This window comes from Ambystoma mexicanum, chromosome 3q, assembly GCF_040938575.1.
Source record: "Ambystoma mexicanum isolate Mex_15411 chromosome 3q, UKY_AmexF1_1, whole genome shotgun sequence".
Taxonomy (NCBI): domain Eukaryota; kingdom Metazoa; phylum Chordata; class Amphibia; order Caudata; family Ambystomatidae; genus Ambystoma; species Ambystoma mexicanum.
This window is the reverse complement of record NC_090926.1, coordinates 1,196,711,083-1,196,734,844: the sequence shown is the minus strand read 5'-3', so window position 1 is coordinate 1,196,734,844 and position 23,762 is coordinate 1,196,711,083. Positions and strand designations below refer to the sequence as shown.

The 23,762-nt window shown below is 48.7% G+C and overlaps 1 protein-coding gene and 1 long non-coding RNA gene across 3 annotated transcripts in view; both read right to left on the bottom strand.

Annotated features, from left to right (window-relative positions):
• Nucleotides 1–23,762, bottom strand: part of LOC138447740 (complement C3-like) — a 2,843,165-nt gene that overhangs the window by 1,539,584 nt on the left and 1,279,819 nt on the right. For both annotated transcript variants that reach the window (XM_069604045.1, XM_069604046.1), the window contains exon 25: nucleotides 16,036–16,096. In XM_069604045.1, the coding sequence (XP_069460146.1) occupies nucleotides 16,036–16,096 (61 nt within the window). The remainder of the gene's footprint in view (nucleotides 1–16,035; nucleotides 16,097–23,762) is intronic.
• Nucleotides 20,652–21,776, bottom strand: LOC138581976 (uncharacterized). Its single transcript, XR_011304914.1, has 3 exons — nucleotides 21,675–21,776; nucleotides 21,491–21,572; nucleotides 20,652–21,129 (listed from the first exon to the last, which is right to left on the bottom strand). It is a non-coding gene; the product is annotated as an uncharacterized lncRNA (long non-coding RNA).

Below are 23,762 nucleotides of genomic sequence, written 5' to 3'. Positions count from 1 at the left end.
GAGGCCCAAAGACCACCTTCATGCCCTTGGGATTCGCTGGGGCACAAACAAGACTGGATGCTTGTAGCTGGCAGGTGATGTAGGCCCCACTCCCGAGGCCCCCCTTTCAAGGCTGTTTTTCTTCTCACACTTCCTATCCCTTTTTCCACCTCAGAGGAAGCAGCCTGCATCAGAGCCCATGAGGGGCTTCTTCAAACTCACCCCGGCATGGCATTTCCATCATGGCCGCCGGGATGCATCAGGTGCTGCTGCCTACACCCTGGAGCCCCGAAGACCGCCTACCTGCCCTTGGGATTGGCTGCGGCACAAAGAAGACTGGATTCCTGTAGCAGGCAGGCAATGCTGTCCCCTCTCCCTGGGCCCCCTTTTTATGGTCCGTTTTCTTCTCACACTTCTATCCCTTTTTCCACTCTCGGAGGAAGAAGCCTGCTCCAGAGCCTGTGAGGGGCTCATTCATGCCATCCCGGCGTGGCCTTTCCATCATGGCCGCTCGGATGCATCGGGTGCTGCTGCCTGCACCCTGAAGGCTCGAAGACCGCCTCCTTTCCCTTGGGATTGGCTGGGGCACAAAGAAGACCAGATGCTTGTAGCCAGCAGGCGATACTGGTCCCTCTTCCGAGGCCCCCCTTTTATGGCCTATTTTTCTTCTCATGCCTCCTATTCCTTTTTTCCACTTTGGAGGAAGCAGTCTGTATCAGAGCCTGTGAGAGGCTCCTTCAATCTCATCCCAGCGTGGCTTTTCCATCATGTCTGCCAGGATGCATCGGGTGCTGCTGCCTGCACCCTAGAGGCCCGATGACCACCTCCCTGCCGTTGGGATTGGCTGGTGCACAAAGAAGACCGGATGCCTGTAGCCGGCAGGTGATGCAGGCCCCTCTCCCGAGGCCCACTTTTATGGACTGTTTTCTTCTCACACTTCCTATCCCTTTTTCCACCTCGGAGGAAGCATCCTGCACCAGAGCCTTTGAGGGGCTCCTTCATGCTCCTCCGGGTGGGGCCTTTCCATCATGGCCGCTGGGATGCATCGGGTGCTGCTGCCTGCACACTGAAGGCCCGAAGACCGCCTCATTGCCCTTGGGATTGGCTGGGGCATTAAAGAGACCGGATGCCAGTAGCTGGCAGGCAATGCCGGCCACTCTCCCGAGGCCCCCCTTTTATGGCATGTTTTTCTTATCACACTTCCTATCCCTTTTTCCACCTCAGAGGAAGCAGCCTGCATTAAAGCCATCATGGCCGGCAGGATGCATCGAGTGATGCTGCCTGCAACCTGGAGGCCCGAAGACTGCCTCCCTGCCCTTGGGATTGGCTTGCAAATAACAAGGGTGGTCCTGGGATACTCTCTGCCAGACATGAGTCCTGGTTACAAGAACCTTACCCAGAGTCTTTAGCTCACTATCTTTCAGAGAGGAGAAATATCCTACACATATCAGTCTTTGTCCTGCCCTGCGGCAGTCCAGCACCGAAATGCTAGGCAATTCTCCTATGAACAAGAGTACCAACAGCAACCCCAGACACGTGTTTTGGTCTGGTTGAACCTCATCACTAGGGTGTAGCTGTGCCTCTCTAAGAATAGTGAGCAAGGGGTCCACGTCTGGATTCCCCTAGTAACTTAGGGTGAGACCTAAAGTTACTTGAAATATGCAAATAACAAGGGGGGTCCTGGGAGACTCTCTGCTAGACATGAGTCCAGGTTACAAGAACCTTACCCAGAGTCTTTAGCTCACTCACTTTCACAGAGGATAAATATCCTACACATATCAGTCTTTGTCCTGCCCTGGGGCAGTCCAGCACCGAAATGCTAGGCAATTCTCCTCTGAACAAGAGGACCAACAGCAACCCCAGACACGTGGGATTGGCTTGGGCACAAAGAAGACCGGATGCCAGTAGCCGGCAGGCGATGCCCACCCCTCTCCCGAGGCCCCGCTTTCATGATCGGTTTTTCTTCTCACACTTTCTATTCCTTTCTCCACCTCAGAGGAAGCAGCCTGTATCAGAGCCTGTGAGGGGCTCCTTCAACCTCATCCCAGCGTGGCCTTTCCATCATGGCCGCCAGGATGCATCGGGTGCTGCTGCCTGCACCCTGGAGTCCCGAAGTCTGCCTCCCTGCCCTTGGGATTGGCTTGGGCACAAAGAAGACCGGATGCCAGTAGCTAGCAGGCGATGCCGCCCCCTTTCCCGAGGCCCCGCTTTCATGGCCGGTTTTTCTTCTCACACTTTTTATCCCTTTTTCCACCTTGGAGGAAGGAGCCTGCATCAGAGCCCCTGAGGGGCTCCTTCAAACTCATCCCAGCGTGGCCCGAGGATGCATCGGGTGCTGCTAACTGCACCCTGGAGGACCGAAGACCTCCTCCCTGCCCTTGGGATTGTCTGGGGCACAAACAAAACCGGATGTCTGTTGCCAGCAGGCGATGCCGGCCCCTCTCCAGAGGCCCCACTTTTATGGCAAGTTTTTCTTCTGACACTTTCTATCCCTTTTTGCACCTCAGAGGAAGCAGCCTGCATTAAAGCCAGTGGGGGACTCCTTCCACCTCATCCTGGCATGGCCTTTCCATCATGGTCGCCAGGATGCATCGGGTGATGCTGCCTGCACCCTGGAGGCCTGAAGACTGCCTCCCTGCCCTTGGGATTAGCTGGGGCACAAAGAAGACCAGATGCCAGTAGCTGGCAGGCAATGCCGGCCACTCTCCCGAGACCCCCCTTTTATGGCATGTTTTTCTTATCACACTTCCTATCCCTTTTTCCACCTCAGAGGAAGCAGCCTGCATTAAAGCCATCATGGCCGGCAGGATGCATCGAGTGATGCTGCCTGCAACCTGGAGGCCCGAAGACTGCCTCCCTGCCCTTGGGATTGGCTTGCAAATAACACGGGGGTCCTGGGAGACTCTGCCAGACATGAGTCCTGGTTACAAGAACCTTACCCAGAGTCTTTAGCTCACTATCTTTCACAGAGGAGAAATATCCTACACATATCAGTCTTTGTCCTGCCCTGAGGCAGTCCAGCACCGAAATGCTAGGCAATTCTCCTCTGAATAAGAGTACCAACGGCAACCCCAGACACGTGGGTTTGGCTTGGGCACAAAGAAGACCGCATGCCAGTAGCCCGCAGGCGATGCCGACCCCTCTACCGAGGCCCCGCTTTCATGGCCGGTTTTTCTTCTCACACTTTCTATCCCTTTTTCCACCTCGGAAGAAGCAGCCTGCATCAGAGCCCGTGAGGGGCTCCTTCAACCTCATACCAGCGTGGCCTTTCCATCATGGCTACCAGGATGCATCGGGTGCTACTGCCTGCACCCTGGAGGCCTGAAGACTGCCTCCCTGCCCTTGGGATTGGCTTGGGCACAAAGAAGACCGGATGCCAGTAGCCGGCAGGCGATGCAAACCCCTCCCGTGAGGCCCCCCTTTTATGTCCTATTTTTCTTCTCATACTTCCTATTCCTTTTTCCACCTCGACGGAAGCAGTCTGCATCAGAGCCCGTGAGAGGCTCCTTCAATCTCATCCCAGCGTGGCCTTTCCATCATGGCTGCATCGGGTGCTGCCTGCACCCTGGAGGCCCGAAGACCGCCTCCCTGTCCTTGGGATTGGCTGGCGCACAAAGAAGACCGGATGCCTGTGGCCGGCAAGCAATGCCGTCCCCTCTCCCTAGGCCCCCTTTTTATGGCCTGTTTTCTTCTCACACTTCCTATCCCTTTTTCAACCTCGGAGGAAGCAGCCTGCATTAAAGCCTGTGGGGGGCTCATTCAAGCTCATCCCAGTATGGCCTTTCCATCATGGCCACCAGGATGCATCGGGTGATGCTGCCTGCAACCTGGAGGGCCAAAGACTGCCTCCCTACCCTTGGGATTGGCTTGGGCACAAAGAAGACCGGATGCCAGTAGCTGGGAGGCGATGCCGACCCCTCTCCCGAGGCCCTGCTTTCATGGCGGGTTTGTCTTCTCACACTTCGTATCCCTTTTTCCAGCTCAGAGGAAGCAGTCTGCATCAGAGCCGGTGAGGAGCTCCTTCAAGCTCATCCCGGCGTGTCTTTCCATCATGGCTGCCGGGATCCATCGGGTGCTGCTGCCTGCACCCTGAAGGCCCGAAGACCACCTCTCTGCCGTTGGGATTGGACGGGGCACAAAGAAGACCGTATGCCTGTAGCCGGCAGGCAATGCCGTCCCCTTTCCCTAGGCCCCCTTTTTATGGCCCGTTTTCTTCTCACACTTCCTATCCCTTATTCCACCTCGGGGGAAGCAGCCTGCACCAGAGCCTTTGAGGGACTCCTTCATGCTCATCCCGGTGGGGCCTTTCCATCATGGCCGCTGGGATGCATGGGGTGCCGCTGCCCGCACACTGAAGGCCCGAAGACTGCCTCACTGCCCTTGGGATTGACTGGGGCATTAAGAAGACCGGATGCCAGTGGCTGGCAGGCAATGCCGGCTACTCTCCCGAGGCCCCCCTTTTATGGCATGTTTTTCTTATCACACTTTATTTCTTTTTATTTATTTTGCATTTTTGAAGCGCTCACACAGCCCGTGGGCATCGAGGTGCTGTTAGAGGAATTGTCGCTTTTTTTGTCTTGTAATTGTTGTTTTTTTTTTGTCTTAGTTGCTTATTTATAACGCGCTTAAACACCCAGAGGTTTCTAAGCACGGACCCGGGGATCGAACCTGTGTTGCTTCGTGTCGTCTTACTTCCTATTCCCTTTTCCACCTCGGAGGAAACAGCCTGCATTAGAGCCTGTGAAGGGCTCCTTCAAGCTCATCCCGGTGTGGTCTTTCCATCATGGCCGCCGGTAAGCTTCGGGTGCTGCTGCCTGCACCCTGATGGTCCGAAGACCGCCTCCCTGCCCTTGGGATTAGCTGGGGCACAAAGAAGACCGGATGCCTGGCAGGCAATGCCGGCCACTCTCCCGAGGCCCCCCGTTTATGGCATGTTTTTCTTATCACTCTTCCTATCCTTTTTCCTACCTCAGAGGAAGCAGCCTGCATTAAAACCTGTGAGGGACTCCTTCAACCTCATCCCGGCATGGCCTTTCCATCATGGACGCCAGGATGCATCAGGAGATTCTGCCTGCAACCTGGAGGCCCAAAGACTGGCTCCCTGCCCTTGGGATTGGCTTGCAAATAACAAGGGGGGTCCTGGGAGACTCTCTGCCAGACATGAGTCCTGGTTACAAGAACCTTACCCAGAGTCTTTAGCTCACTATCTTTCACAGAGGAGAAATATCCTACACATATCAGTCTTTGTCCTGGCCTGGGGCAGTCCAGCACTCTACCGAGGCCCCGCTTTCATGGCCGGTTTTCTTCTCACACTTTCTATCCCTTTTTCCACCTCGGAGGAAGCTGCTTGCATCAGAGCCTGTGAGGGGCTCCTTCAACCTCATCCCAGCGTGGCCTTTCCATCATGGCCGCCAGGATACATCGGGTGCTGCTGACTGCACTCTGGAGGACCGAAGACCTCCTCCCTGCCCTTGGGATTGGCTGGGGCACAAACAAAACCAGATGTCTGTGGCCAGCAGGCGATGCCGGCCCCTCTCCAGAGGCCCCACGTTTATGGCAGGTTTTTCTTCTCACACTTTCTATCCCTTTTTCCACCTCGGAGGAAGCAGCCTGCATCAGAGCCCGTGAGGGGCTCCTTCAACCTCATCCCAGCGTGGCCTTTCCATCATGACCTCCATGATGCATCGGTGCTGCTGCCTGCACCCTGGAGGCCCAAAGACTGCCTCCCTGCCCTTGGGATTGGATTGGACACAAAGAAGACCAGATGCCATTAGTCGGCAGGCGATGCTGACCCCTCTCCCGAGGCCCCGCTTTCATGGCTGGTTTTTCTTCTCACACTTTCTATCTCTTTTTCCACCTCGGAGGAAGCGGCTTGCATCAGAGCCTGTGAGGGGCTCCTTCAACCTCATCCCAGCGTGGCCTTTCCATCATGGCCGCCAGGATGCATAGGGTGCTGCTGACTGCACCCTGGAGGACCGAATACCTCCTCCCTGCCCTTAGGATTGGCTGGGGCATGAACAAAACCGGATGTCTGTGGCCAGCAGGCGATGCCGGCCCCTCTCCAGAGGCCGCACTTTTATGGCAGGTTTTTCTTCTCACACTTTCTATCCCTTTTTCCACCTCGAAGGAAGCAGCCTGCATCAGAGCCCGTGAGGGGCACCTTCAACCTCATCCCAGCGTGGCCTTTCCATCATGACCACCAGGATGCATCGGGTGCTGCTGCCTGCACCCTGGAGGCCCGAAGACTGCCTCCCTGCCCTTGGGATTGGCTTGGGCACAAAGAAGACCGGATGCCAGTAGCCGGCAGGCGATGCCGACCCCTCTCCTGAGGCCCCGCTTTCATGGGCGGTTTTTCTTCTCACACTTTCTATCCCTTTTTCCACCTCGGAGGAAGCAGCTTGCATCAGAGCCCGTGAGGGGCTCCTTCAACCTCATCCCAGTGTGGCCTTTCCATCATGGCCACCAGGATGCATCGGGGGCTGCTGCCTGCACCCTTGAGTCCCGAAGTCTTGCCTCCCTGCCCTTGGGATTGGATTGGACACAAAGAAGACCAGATGCCATTAGTCGGCAGGCGATGCTGACCCCTCTCCCGAGGCCCCGCTTTCATGGCTGGTTTTTCTTCTCACACTTTCTATCCCTTTTTCTACCTCAGAGGAAGCAGCCTGCATTAAAACATGTGAGGGACTCCGTCAATCTCATCCCGGCATGGCCTTTCCATCATGAACGCCAGGATGCATCAGGAGATGCTCCCTGCAACCTGGAGGCCTGAAGACTGCCTCCCTGCCCTTGAGATTGGTTTGCAAATAACAAGGGGAGTCCTGGGAGACTCTCTGCCAGACATAGGTCCTGGTTACAAGAACCTTACCCAGAGTCTTTAGCTCACTATCTTTCACAGAGGAGAAATATCCTACACATTTCAGTCTTTGTCCTGCCCTGGGGCAGTCCATCACCGAAATGCTAGGCAATTCTCGTCTGAACAAGAGTACCAACAGCAACCCCAGACACGTGTTTTGGTCTGGTTGACCCTCATCAGTAGGGTGTAGCTGTGCATCTCTAAGAATAGTGAGCAAGGGGTCCACGTCTGGACTCCCCTAGTAACTTAGGGCGAGACCTAAAGTTACTTGAAATATGCAAATAACAAGGGGGGTCCTGGGAGACTCTCTGCCAGACATGAGTCCTGGTTACAAGAACCTTACCCAGAGTCTTTAGCTCACTATCTTTCACAGAAGAGAAATAGCCTACACATATCAGTCTTTGTCCTGCCCTGGGGCAGTCCAGCACTCTACCGATGACCCGCTTTCATGGCTGGTTTTTCGTCTCACACTTTCTATCCCTTTTTCCACCTCGGAGGAAGCAGCCTGCATCAGAGGCCGTGAGGGGCTCCTTCAACCTTATCCCAGCGTGGCCTTTACATCATGACCTCCAGGATGCATCGGGTGCTGCTGCCTGCACCCTGGAGGCCCGAAGACTGCCTCCCTGCCCTTGGGATTGGCTTGGGCACAAAGAAGCCCAGATGCCAGTAGCCGGCAGGTGATGCCGACCCCTCTCCCGAGGCCCCGCTTTCATGGCTGGTTTTTCATCTCACACTTTCTATCCCTTTTTCCACCTCGGAGGAAGCAGCCTACATCAGAGCCCGTGAGGGGCTCCTTCAACCTCATCCCAGCGTGGCCTTTCCATCATGGCCGCCAGGATGCATCAGGTGCTGCTGACTGCATCCTGGAGGACCGAAGACCTCCTCCCTGCCCTTGGGATTGGCTGGGGCACAAACAAAACCGGATGTCTGTGGCCAGCAGGCGATGCCGGCCCCACTCCAGAGGCCCCACTTTTATGGCAGGTTTTTCTTCTCACACTTTCCATCCCTTTGTCCACCTCGGAGGAAGCAGCCTGCAACAGAGCCCGTGAGGGGGTCCTTCAACCTCATCCCAGCGTGGCCTTTCCATCATGACCGCCAGGATGCATCGGGTGCTGCCGCCTGCACCCTGGAGGCCCAAAGACTGCCTCCCTGCCCTTGGGATTGGCTTGGGCACAAAGAAGACCGGATGCCAGTAGCCGAGAGGCAATGCCGACCCCTCTCCCGAGGCCCCGCTTTCATGGGCGGTTTTTCTTCTCACACTTTCTATCCCTTTTTCCACCTCGGAGGAAGCAGCCTGCATCAGAGCCCGTGAGGGGCTCCTTCAACCTCATCCCAGCGTGGCCTTTCCATAATGGCCACCAGGATGCATCGTGTGCTGCTGCCTGCACCCTGGAGACCTGAAGTCTTGCCTCCCTGCCCTTGGGATTGGCTGGGGCACAAACAAAACCGGATGTCTGTGGCCAGCAGGCGATGCCGGCCCCTCTCCAGAGGCCCCACTTTTATGGCAGGTTTTTCTTCTCACACTTTCTATCCCTTTTTCCACCTCGAAGGAAGCAGCCTGCATCGGAGCCCGTGAGGGGCTCCTTCAACCTCATCCCAGTGTGGCCTTTCCATCATGGCCACCAGGATGCATCGGGTGCTGCTGACTGCACCCTGGAGGACCGAAGACCTCCTCCCTGCCCTTGGGATTGGCTGGGGCACAAACAAAACCGGATGTCTGTGGCCAGCAGGCAATGCCGGCCCCTCTCCAGAGGCCCCACTTTTATGGCAGGTTTTTCTTCTCACACTTTCTATCCCTTTTTCCACCTCGGAGGAAGCAGCCTGCATCAGAGCCCGTGAGGGGCTCCTTCAACCTCACCCCAGTGTGTCCCTTCCATCATGACCGCCAGGATGCATCGGGTGCTGCTGCCTGCACCCTGGAGGCCCGAAGACTGCCTCCCTGCCCTTGGGATTGGCTTGGGCACAAAGAAGACCGGATGCCAGTAGCCGGCAGGCGATGCCAACCCCTTCCCTGAGGCCCCCTTTTATGGCCTATTTTTCTTCTCATACTTCCTATTCCTTTTTCCACCTGGAAGGAAGCAGTCTGCATCAGAGCCTGTGAGAGGCTCCTTCAATCTCATCCCAGCGTGGCCTTTCCATCATGGCCGCCAGGATGCATCGGGTACTGCTGCCTGCACCCTGATGGCTCGAAGACCGCCTCTCTGCCCTTGGGATTAGCTGGGGCACAAAGAAGACCGGGTGCCAGTAGCTGCCATGATGCATCGGGTACTGCTGCCTGCACCCTGGAGGCCCGAAGACTGCCTCCCTGCCCTTGGGATTGGCTGGGGCACAAAGAAGACCGGATGCCTGTAGCCTGCAGGCAATGCCGTCCCCTATCCCTAGGCCCCCTTTTTATGGCCCGTTTTCTTCTCACACTTCCTATCCCTTTTTCAACCTCGGAGGAAGCAGCCTGCACCACAGCCTTTGAGGGGCTTCTTCATGCTCATCCCGGTGTGGCCTTTCCATCATGGCCGCTGGGATGCATCGGGTGCTGCTGCCTGCACACTGAAGGCCCGAAGACCGCCTCCATGCCCTTGGGAATAGCTGGGGCATTAAGAAGACTGGATGCCTGCATCCGGCAGGCGATGCCAGCCCTTCTGCCGATGGCCCCCCTTTTATGGCCTGTTTTTCTTTTCACACTTTCTATCCCCTTTTCCACCTCAGAGGAAGCAGCCTGCATCAGAGCCTGTGAGGGGATCCTTCAACCTCATCCCAGAGTGACCTTTCCATCATGGCCGCCAGGATGCATCGGGTGCTGCTGCCTGCACCCTGGAGGACCGACGACTTCCTCCCTGACCTTGGGATTGGCTGGGGCACAAACAAAACAGGATGTCTGTAGCCGGCAGGCGATGCCGGCCCCTCTCCAGAGGCCCCACTTTTATGGCAGGTTTTTCTTCTCAAACTTTCTATCCCTTTTTTCACCTTGAAGATAGCAGCCTGCATCAGAGCCTGTGAGGGGCTCCTTCAACCTCATCCCAGCGTAGCCTTTCCATCATGGCCGCCAGGATGCATCGGGTGCTGCTGCCTGCACCCTGGAGGCCCGAAGACTGCCTCCCTGCCCTTGGGATTGGCTTGGGCACAAAGAAGACCGGATGCCAGTAGCCGGCAGGCGATGCCGACCCCTATCCCGAGGCCCCGCTTTCATGGCCGGTTTGCTTCTCACGCTTTCTGTCAGGGTTCGGCTTGACGGAATTACACAGGAGCTGATGCTGGGCCCACAACCCTCACCAGGAGTTCATCTCTGAACCCTAAACTAAAAGCTGAGCTGAGAACCCAAAGAAAGGGAAAGGGGAATTGGAGAAAACAACAAATGAGACACTGCTGCCCTGCAACCTTCTGGTAGGCTCTGGTATCTGCGGTAAACATATATGCTTGGTTACTTATGCAATAGTATACATTTCCTTTCTTAAATTGTTTTTTAACATACATTAACTTCTTTACCTCTTAAACCTATGTTAAGACTTAGAGGTTAATTATTCATGTTGAATATTCTGTAAACTGTTGTGATGCTCTAATACATCTTGCCACTATGACATTCAAGTCTCTTTAGAACTCTAAAGTAAATGACTCTTGCAAATACTTAACAGACTTAGATATTCTTCATTACTCTACATTTCATTTAACTCTGTAAAGTCTGAGCTTAAATGTTTTAAACTAATGCAGTCTTTTCTTGAAGTATAGAATTCCCAATAGCGTGAAAGTTACATGAAAATGGAAACTCTTAAACTTTCTTGAATGCTGCTCCTCCTGAGTGTGAGTACTACTATTTACACGCGCGTATGCGACAAGAAAAATAAACACGTGCTTTTCAAAACTCGGAAAATAACTTGCGCTAGTTATTTTCTTGACACACGTTTTAAAATCACGTACACGCACACCGCACTCACGTGATTAACATGCAACACCACCAAGACGTGAAAAACTGTTCTCGCGCTGAAACAATCTCGTGCACTGTTCATAGTCCCCACGTGCTCTTTTGCTAAACGCACGCGTGCGATTTATACGTAACGCTGCTAAATATGAAAACCTGCACAGACGCTGAAAACAAACTCGCGCTCAGTTCATATGGACACGCGCTCTATCGCTCACCGAGCATGCGCTATTTACACGCAACGTTACTAACGTGAAAACTTGTACACGCGCTAAAAATGATCTTGCACACAATTCATCGGGACATGCGCACTATCACTCTCCATACCTGTGCGCTCCCATAAATGACGTTACTGAAGACGCGAAGACTCGCGCACGCGCTAAACTGTTTTCAAACTCCTTTCACGCAGATAACAAAATTAAAAACTTGCGCGCACAGTCTTTACACTTCTTTTCTCATAGTCTTAAAACTGCATAAGAGTTTTTTCCTCAGTAACTTTTACATAACTTCTTAACACTTTAAGTTCCTTAGAAAATGGAAATTCTCTGTGAAAGTCTATAAACCTTTAAAAGGAACAATCCCACCTGATGTCTTCTAGTTCTCTGAGGCACAGATATTGATTTCCTTACTTCTTCAGTAAATCTTCTGAACTCTGAAAGGTCTTACTTAAGGAGCTTAATAAATGTACAACCAGCCACTGAATTACTATGGCTGAAAGGCAGTTTAGAATCTTGCTCACCTCCCAAGAATCCAACCCATTATCCCTTCCACCAATCAGACAAACCAAACATATCATTGTTCCTTAAACCAATCAGATTAAGTTTCTTTCTCTCCATCTTGACTTGGGCAACCACAATGTTCATTCTATGTACATACCCTTTCTAGTTACTAAACCACCTACACCAGCCAGCCCTGACAGTACCCCCTTTTCAAAGCCCTGTCCCAGGGCCTGGCTTAGCAGGAACTTCCTGTGAAACTGCCTTATCAATTGAGGGGCATGTACATCTGTCTGATCCTCCCAAGATCTTTCTTCTGGCCCGTATCCACTCCAATCAATAAGATACTGCAAAGTACCTCTAACAAACCTGGAATCTAAAATCTTCTTAACCTCAAATTCTTCCAAATTTTCCTCTGTGTAAACGGCTGGTGGTGGTTTTCCCAATCGAGTTCCTGACACACAAGGTTTCACTAAACTGACATGAAATGTAGGATGACTTTTGATACTGGGAGGTAATTTCAGCCCGATTGCCACCTGATTTATTATTTTTTCTATTTCAAATGGACCAATAAATCTTTGACTAAATTTAGTTCTTCCTTTTAGATGTAAATTTTTTGTGGACAACCAAACTTTTTGACCCACCTGATACTGCGGTGCATTTTGACGTTTTCTTTCAGCAAAGGTCTTGAACCTTAACTTACTTTTCTCCAAAGTCTCCTTAGCTTTCACTAAACCATCTCTAATACAAGTTAATCGGTGCTCAACCTCTGGATTAGAATACTCAGATGGTACCACTTCCTTCAAAAATCGTGGGTGAAAACCATAATTACTGAAAAAAGGAGAATAACTAGTAGAATCCTTGACAGAATTGTTGTAGCTAAACTCTGCCATCCAAAGAAGATCTACCCAGCTCCCTTTCTCCTGCCAAAAAGCTCTAATATATTTTTCTAACTCCTGATTTCTCTCTCCATACCCGCGTGCTCCCATAAATGACGTTAAGTTTCTAGTTACTAAACCACCTACACCAGCCAGCCCGAACACTATCCCTTTTTCCACCTCAGAGGAAGCAGCCTGCATCAGAGCATGTGAGGGGCTTCTTCAAACTCATCCCGGGGTGGCCTTTCCATCATGGCCGCTGGGATGCATCGGTTGCTGCTGTCTGCACCCTGAAGGCCCGAAGACCGCCTCCCTGCCCTTGGGATTGGCTGGGGCATTAAGAAGACCGGATGCCAGTAGCTGGCAGGCAATGCCGGCCACTCTCCCGAGGCCTCCCTTTTATGGCATGTTTTTCTTATCACACTTCCTATCCCTTTTTCCACCTCAGAGGAAGCAGCCTGCATTAAAGCCTGTGGGGGACTCCTTCAACCTCATCCCGGCATGGCCTTTCCATCATGGCCACCAGGATGCATCGGGTGATGCTGCCTGCAACCTGGGAGCCCAAAGACTGCCTCCCTGCCCTTGGGATTGGCTTGGGCACAAAAAAGACCGGATGCCAGTAGCCGGCAGACGATGCCGACCCCTCTCCCGAGGCCCCGCTTTCATGGCCGGTTTTTCTTCTCACACTTTCTATCTCTTTTTCCACCTCAGAGGAAGCAGCCTGCATTAGAGCCTGTGAGGGGCTCCTTTAACCTAATCCCGGCATGGCCTTTCCATCATGGCCACCGGGATGCATCGGGTGCTGCTGCCTGCACTCTGGAGGCCCGGAGACCGCCTCCCTACCCTTGGGATTGGCTGGGGTACAAAGAAGACTGGATTCCTGTAGCTAAGAGGCGATGCCGGCCCCTCTTCCGAAGGCCCTCACTAAGGCCCCTGTCTGAGCCTGCCAGAGCATGGAGGAGCACCTCCCTGCTCAAACATTGTACCAGACTTTTAAACACCTATGGCTCCAGTTCATCTCCTACCTGCACTGGTAAGCAGATACCAATTATAGCGTCCATCCATCTCTTGCTTGAACACTATTGCTATTTTCACTGCTACTGCATACCTTCGTACCTATGTCCATTGATAGATGCAGCTCAACCATGACCTATATCACCACCATGATTATATACCCTAGAGTACCTTATGTATATATTGCATTTTGTTGTTCTTTGAAATTTGCTAACATTTCGCTTACCATGCCATAGAATACCCTATGAAAAACGTGCACTTAGCTGTGCCTTGGGTAATCATTCATTAAGTTTTTTTTAACTATGTTAACATCCTTGTATTAACCCCACCTCCACATGAGGTGAGGCTTTGCCAGTCTCTGTAACCAAACCTATCTGACTCTCATGCTGCCTGATGTAGCCCCCCGTAACATGAAGTGAGGCTTTGCCAGTCCGTGTAATCATACTTATCTGACTCTCATGCTTCAGTTGTAGACCCCCGTAACATGAGGTGAGGCCTTGCCAATCCGTGTAACCATACCTATCTGACTCTCATGCTGCCTGATGTAGCCCGCCATGACATGAAGTGAGGATTTGCCAGTCAGTGTAACCATACCTATCTGACTCTCATGCTGCTTGATGTGCCCCCCCCATAACATGAGGTGAGGCTTTGCTAATCTGTGTAACCATACCTATTTGACTCTCACACTGTCGATGATGTAGCCACCGTAACATGAGGTGTGACTCTGCCAGTCCGTGTACACATACCATTATATGGCCATAACCATATGCTTTATTCCTGCACTTCACATGTATCATGCACTTTCTGTAACTAGTGCCTAGATGCCAAGGGACTTTGTGCGCTGAAATAAATTCAACAATAAATCAATAATAAATACATAAAATCACATCATTTCCCACCAAATTTGTGCTGTACTAAATTTGTATATTATGCTAAGCGGGTGATCTGGCAATTTTTGATACAACCTATGTGGCACTCTGTAGAAGTGCGAAGTCAGTAACGGAATATGTGAAGTTAAATGATTTGGTGATTAACCATGATAAGTCAAAATGTATGAGATTTGGAAAAACAAAAAAGGATAGACTGTGTATCCAGACAACTGAGGGAAATATGAACAAGGTCTATAGCTACTGCTATTTGGGATATGATGCTGATTCTCAGCAAAGGGAGCTATTACTATATACAAAATGTCATACCAAAGCATTGGCTATTATGCTCTCTTCTTAAATGTGTCACTAGCAACGCCAGATTTAGCTTAATCAGCATTGCCATGCTTTACCACCAAAAACTGGTCACCAGTATTACATATGCTTGGAATGCTCGTATACAGACTGCGAGTATTGGGCAAATATTTTGGAGGGCTATATTTGGCGGCACATCTAAGGCAACACCAATGCAAGCAATAAGATTAGAGCTTGAACTGACCTCAGCACGGTGGTGGAAATGAGCAGAGGTAACCTGTTCATAAAAAGTGTGGCGTTTAAAAAAATCTATATTATGTAGTTAAATTAATAACTTTTTAATACATTTCATTAATCATATCAAATTGTAATAAGTAAAAGTTAATTCTCTAAAAGGTATACATCACATTGCTGAACAGTATTTATCACTTAGGCTGTAACTTCATGCTTCAATGATAGCAATTATATCATAGATTTCGTTCCATAGCCTGGAAAAGTAGATTATGCAACCTTCGTGATTCCCAGACATGAATAAGTGCCAGAGATCAGTGGATCTTCCTTTCCACTGAAGGCCAGCTGCAGTAATGTCCTTCCGTTGAAGGACTGCCACTGCATCACAATCAAAAAGGAGGTGATGCGCAGATTCAATAGCAGTATCACTGCACAACCGGCAAAGTCTATGGTGCCTTTCCTCCTTATGCCAGCGCTCCGTTGTTTCAAATTATGATTTGACAGTGTAAAACGTAATGCATAGATAGACCCATACTAGATGGTTACCAATGGAATTCTGTATATACCTTCTGTAATGTACCCACTGTATGTCATTTCTGCTGTAAATGACATCCATCCTTCCAATAAAAACACAATATAAATGCAATCACTGCCATTACACTAAATCTTAATCCTAATCTAGAACATATAAAACATTGTAAAACAGTTTTTATTAACTATAGTGCTAACCCTAATCCAGCTTTTAAATATATATTAAATGTATTTAATTAATTATATTGATAACCTAATCCTTATCCCTGGCCCAGTATTATCTTGTCAAGCCTTAGAATTATTTTTAGTAATGTTTATAAACTGGATACGGAAACAATGATAGCAGAAGAAAAAAAACGAGTATATAATTAGATTCATGAAAAGTACTAATTTTAACATGACTTGGGTGGCATTGAACATGCCAGGGCTTTTATCTGAAACTAAATGTTTTTCATTCTGAAAAAGGTAATCATCAAAAGATATTCTTGTCCCAAAATGAAAACGAAATGGTTAAACTGAGTCTTTTGCAACAAGTACATTTAGTGGCATTCCCTGCTACAAGAGATAACAGCATGAACAATTAGCCCATATGCCTGCTGTTATTGCATGTACTTGCCAAGTAAATTGTTTTACTAGAACCCATAAGGATTATATAACCTTTTACCCACAACCAGAGGCAACTGTCTGTAGGTGGCCACAGTACAATCAAGAGGGTTGAAGACATTTGAGAATAATACATTACCAGGTACTGCCACTGAAAGAGGCATCAGCGCGTCGGAAGGTGATCATTTGTTTGTTGTAACCTGTGAAAGAAAAGGAATATTTCATATTTCCTAGATCATGACATATTTCTTGAAATGCCATTCCCTGCGCCAAAATTTACACTACAGAGAAAGTCAAATGATCCAAAGATAATAACAATATGACAATCCTTTCAATTCTTGGGACTATGTTCTCAATAAACACACTTAAAAGAGCTTGTGCCTCATCACAAGTCTGGCTGGAGGTATCCCGCCGGTAATATCTCTGGGATACCGCCAGCGCAAATAGTGTTATCGCTATTCAGGGATCCAACCCCAATGGGGTTAGGGAGTCAATTAGCGTTGCGCTAATAGCGCAAAAAAATGGAGTGGAGTATTTTACCTCCAGCAAAAAGCTGGAGGTAAAACCCCAAACTTTCCATCCAACTCATTATTTGGCCAGCCCTTAAATGCAGCGGTAATAGCTTTACTGCCGCATTTAAGGGCTAAGGCCAAACTCTTGATGAGGCCCTTGTGTTTGCTAAAATAATGCCTCAAACAAAGTTCTGCAAATTCTTTGAAAAGTAAACAACATATGTAGTATGGAGCTAATTTATAGGGGCTACAAACCAGTGTACATGAATAGTGTACGTAATATCGGTGGACACACGATGCGCCCCTTTGCATCAAACAAGACCTAATGACTCATTGAGTGACCTCTGGATTTATTTGTTCCCCATCGTTGATATGCCAAAAGATAAGATAATCACACCTCTGCACTCTCTCCATGGTGTGTTACTGGACAGGAAATGCGCTGCATTTGAGCAAGGTTTTGTCAGAGCTGAGTGCCTGTTGACATATAATGGTGAGTTAACACTCTTCTATACTTTTCCGGGGTTAATGGTATGGTGTTATTAGTAAAGTGGGTTAGGAAAGATTTTTTAAATTGTGATAAATCTGACCTGTGTAAACCCCAGAACTCTTTGCTTGGACTTGGTAATTATTTGTCCTTGTCCCTAGATGGGAATCTTTTTCCCCTCTCACCTAGTCTTTTACTCTTTTCATGGGTGACCTTTTTATATCTCGCCATAGTGAGTGATTGGAGTTATAGTTTCCTATAACTTTGAGTTGACTGTAAAGTACTATGGCAGCACACATCATTTAAATGGAGTAGCTTTCCTTTAATTTCTCTTTAATGTACTTGGGTGAACTACTGTTCCCAAGGGGTAACGTGGGATTTCCATCCCCTTTACATGTTATATAGTGTGCCAGCACACCCACCTTATGTGGGGTCCTGGGGAGATACACAGTACCCCCTTTCTCACTTAACTGTAAAATGTTTCTTACAATTGTACGTTTACGTGAATGGCTGATGGGATTGGTTTTACCTTGATTACTTGATGACAAATCAGCCACAGTAATGTACAGGAGGGTCCCTTCTTTTTCTGCGTTTTAAAGTATCCTTGTTCCTTCTTAGGTTTTCTTCTGCCATCCTAGGTGGAAAAGATCTTGCCTGTAGTTTTGTCTTTGGCGGGAGCCGTTTGTATTGCCCGCCGAGGCTCCAGAGTGTCTATGAAGGCATGAAGGGAGGGAGGAGTCCAAAACTGCAGCCATTTGTCTTTCGCATTGCCTGAAAGAAACTAGTACCTTCTGTGTAGTGTGATGAATCCTGCGGAGACCTCGCAAGAACCCTACCTAAAGTCTCCTCCCATGTGGGCAGAGGAAGGCAGCCACCTCCTAATCCTGGGGTTGGTATTAAGCAAGAGAATCACCTGGGAGGAGAAGGCCCCAGGGGAACAGGAGGACTCTGTTGGGTGAGACGCAGTATCCGTCTTCCTCAAAGACGGAAATATCAGTAATACCAGAGTATGTAATGGCTTGCTGTCAGAGAGAGCTTTTATTTCCCAAAGCTAACTATCTTAATGTTGGTGGAAGCAATCATAACCAGTTGTCCATTGGGAGCAGGAAATCCCCTTTTAAAGTCATTGGCCCTCATTCCGAGTAGGGCGGTAAGTATAGGCGATTACCAGCATGGTGTAAAGAGCGTTTCCGTGCTGGCACAAGACCGTAAAAATCGGCCGATTCCGACTCTGCGTGCACGCGCTTTGCATCATACCAGTAACGCACCTCAGCGCCATGCCGTAAAAGGGCCCCAAAAGCCCTTACCGGCAACAAGCGCACCGTACATTACACTACCGACGTAGAGAACTTAGCGGTAACCGTAAATAGCGGTCACCGCTATTTACGGTCACCGTTAAAAAACGGAACCAGAAAAAACGTCATCGCACAGGAACGGGAAGGAGCACGGTGGCCATCTTTAGAATCACAATCCATTGTCATCCTCTCCATACAGGACCCCTAGCCATACAGTTATCAGAGAAATAGGATTTGGAGACCAGCATCATGCCCAAAGCATTAAAAAAGGGTGCTGCAATCATGCTGTAACAAGTGGGACCCAGGACGATGTCAGGTGCAAGGCTGTAACCCATATGGCCCATACCACACAAAGAGGCCGAATCTGTAAGGCACATGGGGCAGTGATTGTAAACATTGTGAATGTGAGTCATCACAGTACTCCGCCAACGTGAGTGACCCAGAAATCTGCATGCATTGACCATCCAAGCCCAGATCACTGTCCCACTCACCACCCAAATGTCAACAAACTTCTGCAATCCCATTGTGATACCATAGGCATGTAGAAATGCTGAGCCCCAAATTATTGCTCATGCCGTCTCTCTCTTCCCCCCCACAGGCAGCGAGCATGACAGCGAGGTAGTTAGTAGCATACTCATCATTCTGCACTGATCTGTGCCATGGTGACTTGCAGCAATCCTATGGGTGTGCAGGACCAGTCACACGCTGTGGGATCCCTGTTGGACTCACTTATATGCACTCCCAGGGATGACTGTCCTGAGTGTTGAGATGCAGGAGTCTGCGACATGGTGCTATTGCACTGCATGGTGCAGGATGCCCTTACGGTGTGTAAGGGCCCGAGATGAGTGGTGCATGTGTTGTGGTATTTGGGCAGGTTTCCTGTTAGTCATGTTGTGTTAGGTGTCGGCTCTAAATCATCACTGTGTGGTTAGGTAGTCATGTGCCGTGTCACTTGCCTTGGGGCACAGTGTTCTGTGAGGTGCACATCGTACACTGGCGTGAACATTCCCACACAGGTGAAGTAGGCATCTCCCCCCCTTTCCCACCCAGGTGAAGTAGGCATCTCCCCCCCTTTCCCACCCAGGTGAAGTAGGCATCCCCCCGCCCCTTTCCCACCCAGGTGAAGTAGGCATCTCCCCCCCCACTTTCCCACCCAGGTGAAGTAGGCAGCCAACATACTCACAGCCCCAATACACTGCCATGGCCCATTCAGGTTACTCACCAAGCAGCCAGGCACGTCGTCCGGCATGTCGCTCCATGTAGCGTGGTAGTGTGGAGTTCCGCAGGACCAAGGAGTCATGAGTTGATCCGGGGTATCGGGCATTGCAATGTGTGATGGCTTCACTGGCATTACACACCATCTGGACGTTGATGGAGTGGTATTGCTTGCGGTTGTGATACGGCACCTCCATGGCATGCGGGACCACCAATTCAACGTGGGTGCAGTCGACAGCACCTATGCAATTGGGCATGCCTGCCAGTGCATGGAAGGCAACTTTTGTATCATATATCTCCTGGGGAGTCCGGGGTAGGGATATGTAGTCCCTTGTGTGGTTGAGGAGGGCATCCAGCACTTGGTTGAGTATCCGCGAAAATATGGGCTGTGAAATGCCATGCATGTGTCCGACTGTATGCTGGTAGGTGCCTGTGGCAAGGAAGTGGAGCACAGACACTACCTTCAGTAGAGGGGGGATGGCAGTGCTGATTTCTATGAGGGTTACTATATCGTCATGTATCAGGTCCACTATGGTGGTAATGGTGTCCCAGTCAAGCCAGTACAAGGTGTGGATCTGCCCTGGTGTGAGGTTGAAGGGGGTGGCTCTGATGCGGGGGATTGGGGCCTGGCGGCGTGGTAATGGTGGCTGCACCGGTAGGGCATGCTGAGCCTGTCTCGCCCTCCTTCTCCTCCTGTGTATCCTCTGTGGTGGGGGCTGTGGTTGTTGTTGTTGCTGTAGTTGCTGCCTTGCAAGCAGGGCCTCCAGCTCCAGGAATGCTGCTACAATTGGTATCATCTTGGTGTGGGAGGAGGGTGTAGTGTTTGGGTGTGCTCTTTCTGTGCTGTGCCAAACTCCATTGCCTCCACCTGTGCTGATTGAGTGCACCTGTGCCTCTTGTAAACACTGCTCATGGTTCTTAACACCTTCTCGGCGATGTCGTTAATTACTCCATGCCGGTAAGGTACTTTGCGGCCATGTGTAGGCTGTTTTTTGCATGTCCGCATTACTTGGGATCAGCTCCGGTTTACGCCATGCCGCTAATTCCGGCATGGAGTGTCGGACGCGCGCCACTAGACCGCTATTTACGACCTCGTACTTTACGTCGCCGTAAATAACGGTCTGGTAGGCAGAATAGTCTGTAACGGGAAACGATGACGGTAATCCTTTTACAAACACTGAAAAGAGCAGGGTAACTCTAGCCTCTGGACCAGAGTATTATAATAACATCAAGAAACAGAAAAGATATGTCCAGAGCAAAGTATATTTAGAAAAAATGTATCCAAATTTATTAAAGAAGATACAAAAATTGAAAACTGGTGAATAAATCACACAAAATTATTGTACACTAATCATTTTAACATAACAAAACAGCAGCAACAATATGCCGAAAATCGGCTAAAACTTCATCACTCATAATCAACATACCCAGTTCATTCATACGCACACAACTCATCATACCGTGGCACTCATCCAAAGAACTAAAAAACACCAAAAAACATGCTAAAAACCAATGGGGAAGAGGAATTCATAACTAATCCCCATAATAACACACATTATTGCGGTGTTTTACAAACAATAGAAATAATTCACAACCAATCTATTGTCAGGGTGGATAGAAAAAACAGATGCAAAGATCACATCCCTGTAAAAATTTTTCTCTCGACCGGTTTCGACGTGTAGTAATGGTTAACTGAACGTCTTCTTCAGGAGGTGGATGTTACCATTCTGCAAAACAAATACGCAAAAGGGACTATAAGCTACTACATGAAAAGGTCTTTGCCGACTGCTTATAACATACAAATAAAAAAGAGAAACAGGACTGCTGGCTAGCAGCCTGAATTATTCAAAACAATTTAGGAACAGCGTATACCATAATACAAATAAGCATACACGGCCCCCGCTACAACAGCTGTGTAAACCAGAGCAAAAGGGTAAGTGACTCCCAAAAGAGAACCGTGCAAGATGAGAGGGAACCTTCAGGACCATGGTGAATCGGCAACAAGAATGTGTATATATAATATAATAATATATATCTGAATCTCACTGGCAATATCTGTGTCTAAAAAAGGACTAATAGTGGACTAACCTGATGAAAACCTTACTACTGCAACAATCTATGCAGTGTAGTGTGGCCAGTCACACGAAACAATTCAGGACTGAAACATAACCTGAAACAAGAAACAAGACCAGAATGCACTAGGTCAGGTGAATGAAAAACCTAAATTCAAAGTAGAGTGTCTATAACTGAGGCAAAAGTACTAATATCTCACCTGAAGGGCGCCCCATGCAGTTTAAGATGATCCAGCAATACATGTATTTGAAAAGTGAAGAGGCAGCGCCACTTAGCCTTAGCCTTCAACGCCGTCTGCAAATCACTGCAAAAAATGGCACAAGAGCTCCATTACAATGCTAAATGGCAAGCAGTGACCCACGGCTTACCAGAATACAAGGGCACTGCATGGCCTTGTTTGAAGAGAATTTTGTTCTTAATGATGGTAATCCCTATATCACTAACATCAAGTTATACCGTCGGTATATTGACGACATCTTATTGCTATGGGAGGGTGATATTACCACACTTGAACTTTTTGTGCAGTGGCTCAATCAAGTAGATATTAACATCAAATTTACCCTGGAATACTCTACCTCCCGTATCGCGTTCCTAGATCTATCTATTTACAGCGAAGATGGGTTCCTGCAGACTGAGCTCTATAGAAAACCCACAGAAAGGAACATGACACTACAGTTTGAAAGCCAACACCCTAAAAGTCTTTTACGTAATCTCCCTTATGGGATGTTTTTACGGTTACGCCGCAATTGTTCCAACCTTATACAATTTAATACTCATGCGGACGTATTACAGACTAGATTGCTAGATCGCGGTTATCCGCGTAAACTTATCAAACATTCAAGAAAAAGAGCGCGATATACCAATCGGGATGCCCTTTTAAGACCTAAAAACAAAACTGTGGACAAAGAACAGTTGGTGTGTGTGTCCACTTTCTGCCAACACAGTGAGACAATTAAAGCTATTATTTTGAAAAATTGGAGGATCCTGAATTCCACAGATCTTCAGTTAGAGAAACCTTTATTTGCTTTTAAAAAAAGCAAAAATTTAGGGCAGAAACTAACCCGGGCCTCTAGACTTCCTGTACGCATTAACCAGGTCAGAGATACTAACCTGAATCAGGTTAAAGGCCACTATCCATGCACTTCATGTGCAGCTTGTAAATTTTCTAAAAAAATGACAGACTTTTCTTATAATGGTAGATCTTGGGCACTACGTACATTCACTACGTGCAAAAGTAAGAATGTTATTTATGCTATCCAGTGCCCGTGTCAGCTCTTGTATGTAGGTAAAACTTCTAGGGAAGTCCATCTACGTATCAATGAGCACCGGTCTAAAATTAGAACACGCAACCTTTCGGCTCCACTAGTCATTCATTGCGTAGAAATGGGACACAACCCAGACTCCTTAATTTGGTTTTGTTTGGAAAAATGTTTTGCCAATAACACTATACAACTAGCTAATAAATTGTCCTACAAGGAACAAATGTGGATGTTCAATTTAAAAACACTCCACAAAGGCCTGAACACATTGGAGTCGTGGGACTTCAATAGTCGTTAGCAAGTTTGTTCTGCATTTCTCTATTTGCCCTCTATGGCTATTACGATTGTTTAGCTATTTAGTCTAATTGATACAATTTAACATCATTTATATTAGATTATCGTCTTTCAGCCAAAGCTTTCTTACCATCTTTCTTGCCTATCTCTGGTCTATAAATACTCTTTTTGTTATTGCATAGTAGCTCTAGAATTGCTTAGAGATATGGTGCTCGTTACATGGTTCTGTAATATTTAGAACCAACTAGTAAACTATTGGATTGTACACCACGCCTATATTGGACTACAACTCCCAGAATTCACTTAGTATGGTGACGGCAGCCCAAAATTTATTTACGCTGTTTTTTGTCTGATATATATTTATTTTTAGTGTTTACTTATTATTATTTTTTCTATCAACAGCGGCGCCCTTCATTATTATTCTTTTCTAATTTGGGCTGCATTATTTGCGCTTTGCTTTGCTTGTGGAATGTCTTTACTGGCAGCACTTGCTGACATGCGCAGTCAGTTTTTAGCTTTGACTTTAAAAAAGGCTTCTGTGTACTATTGGCTGTAGCCAGTCACTCCTTGCAGGTCCCTACACGCATGCGTAGCGTTTCGTATTTGCAATTAGTTTGAAACTAAGAGATTACCATCTGGTCTCTCTTTTTGCTGGACAATTTCATTATATAACAACCGTCTTGCAGGTAAGCGTGTGGCCAGCCTTCCTGCAATGTTAATAGCTCTTCAGCTAC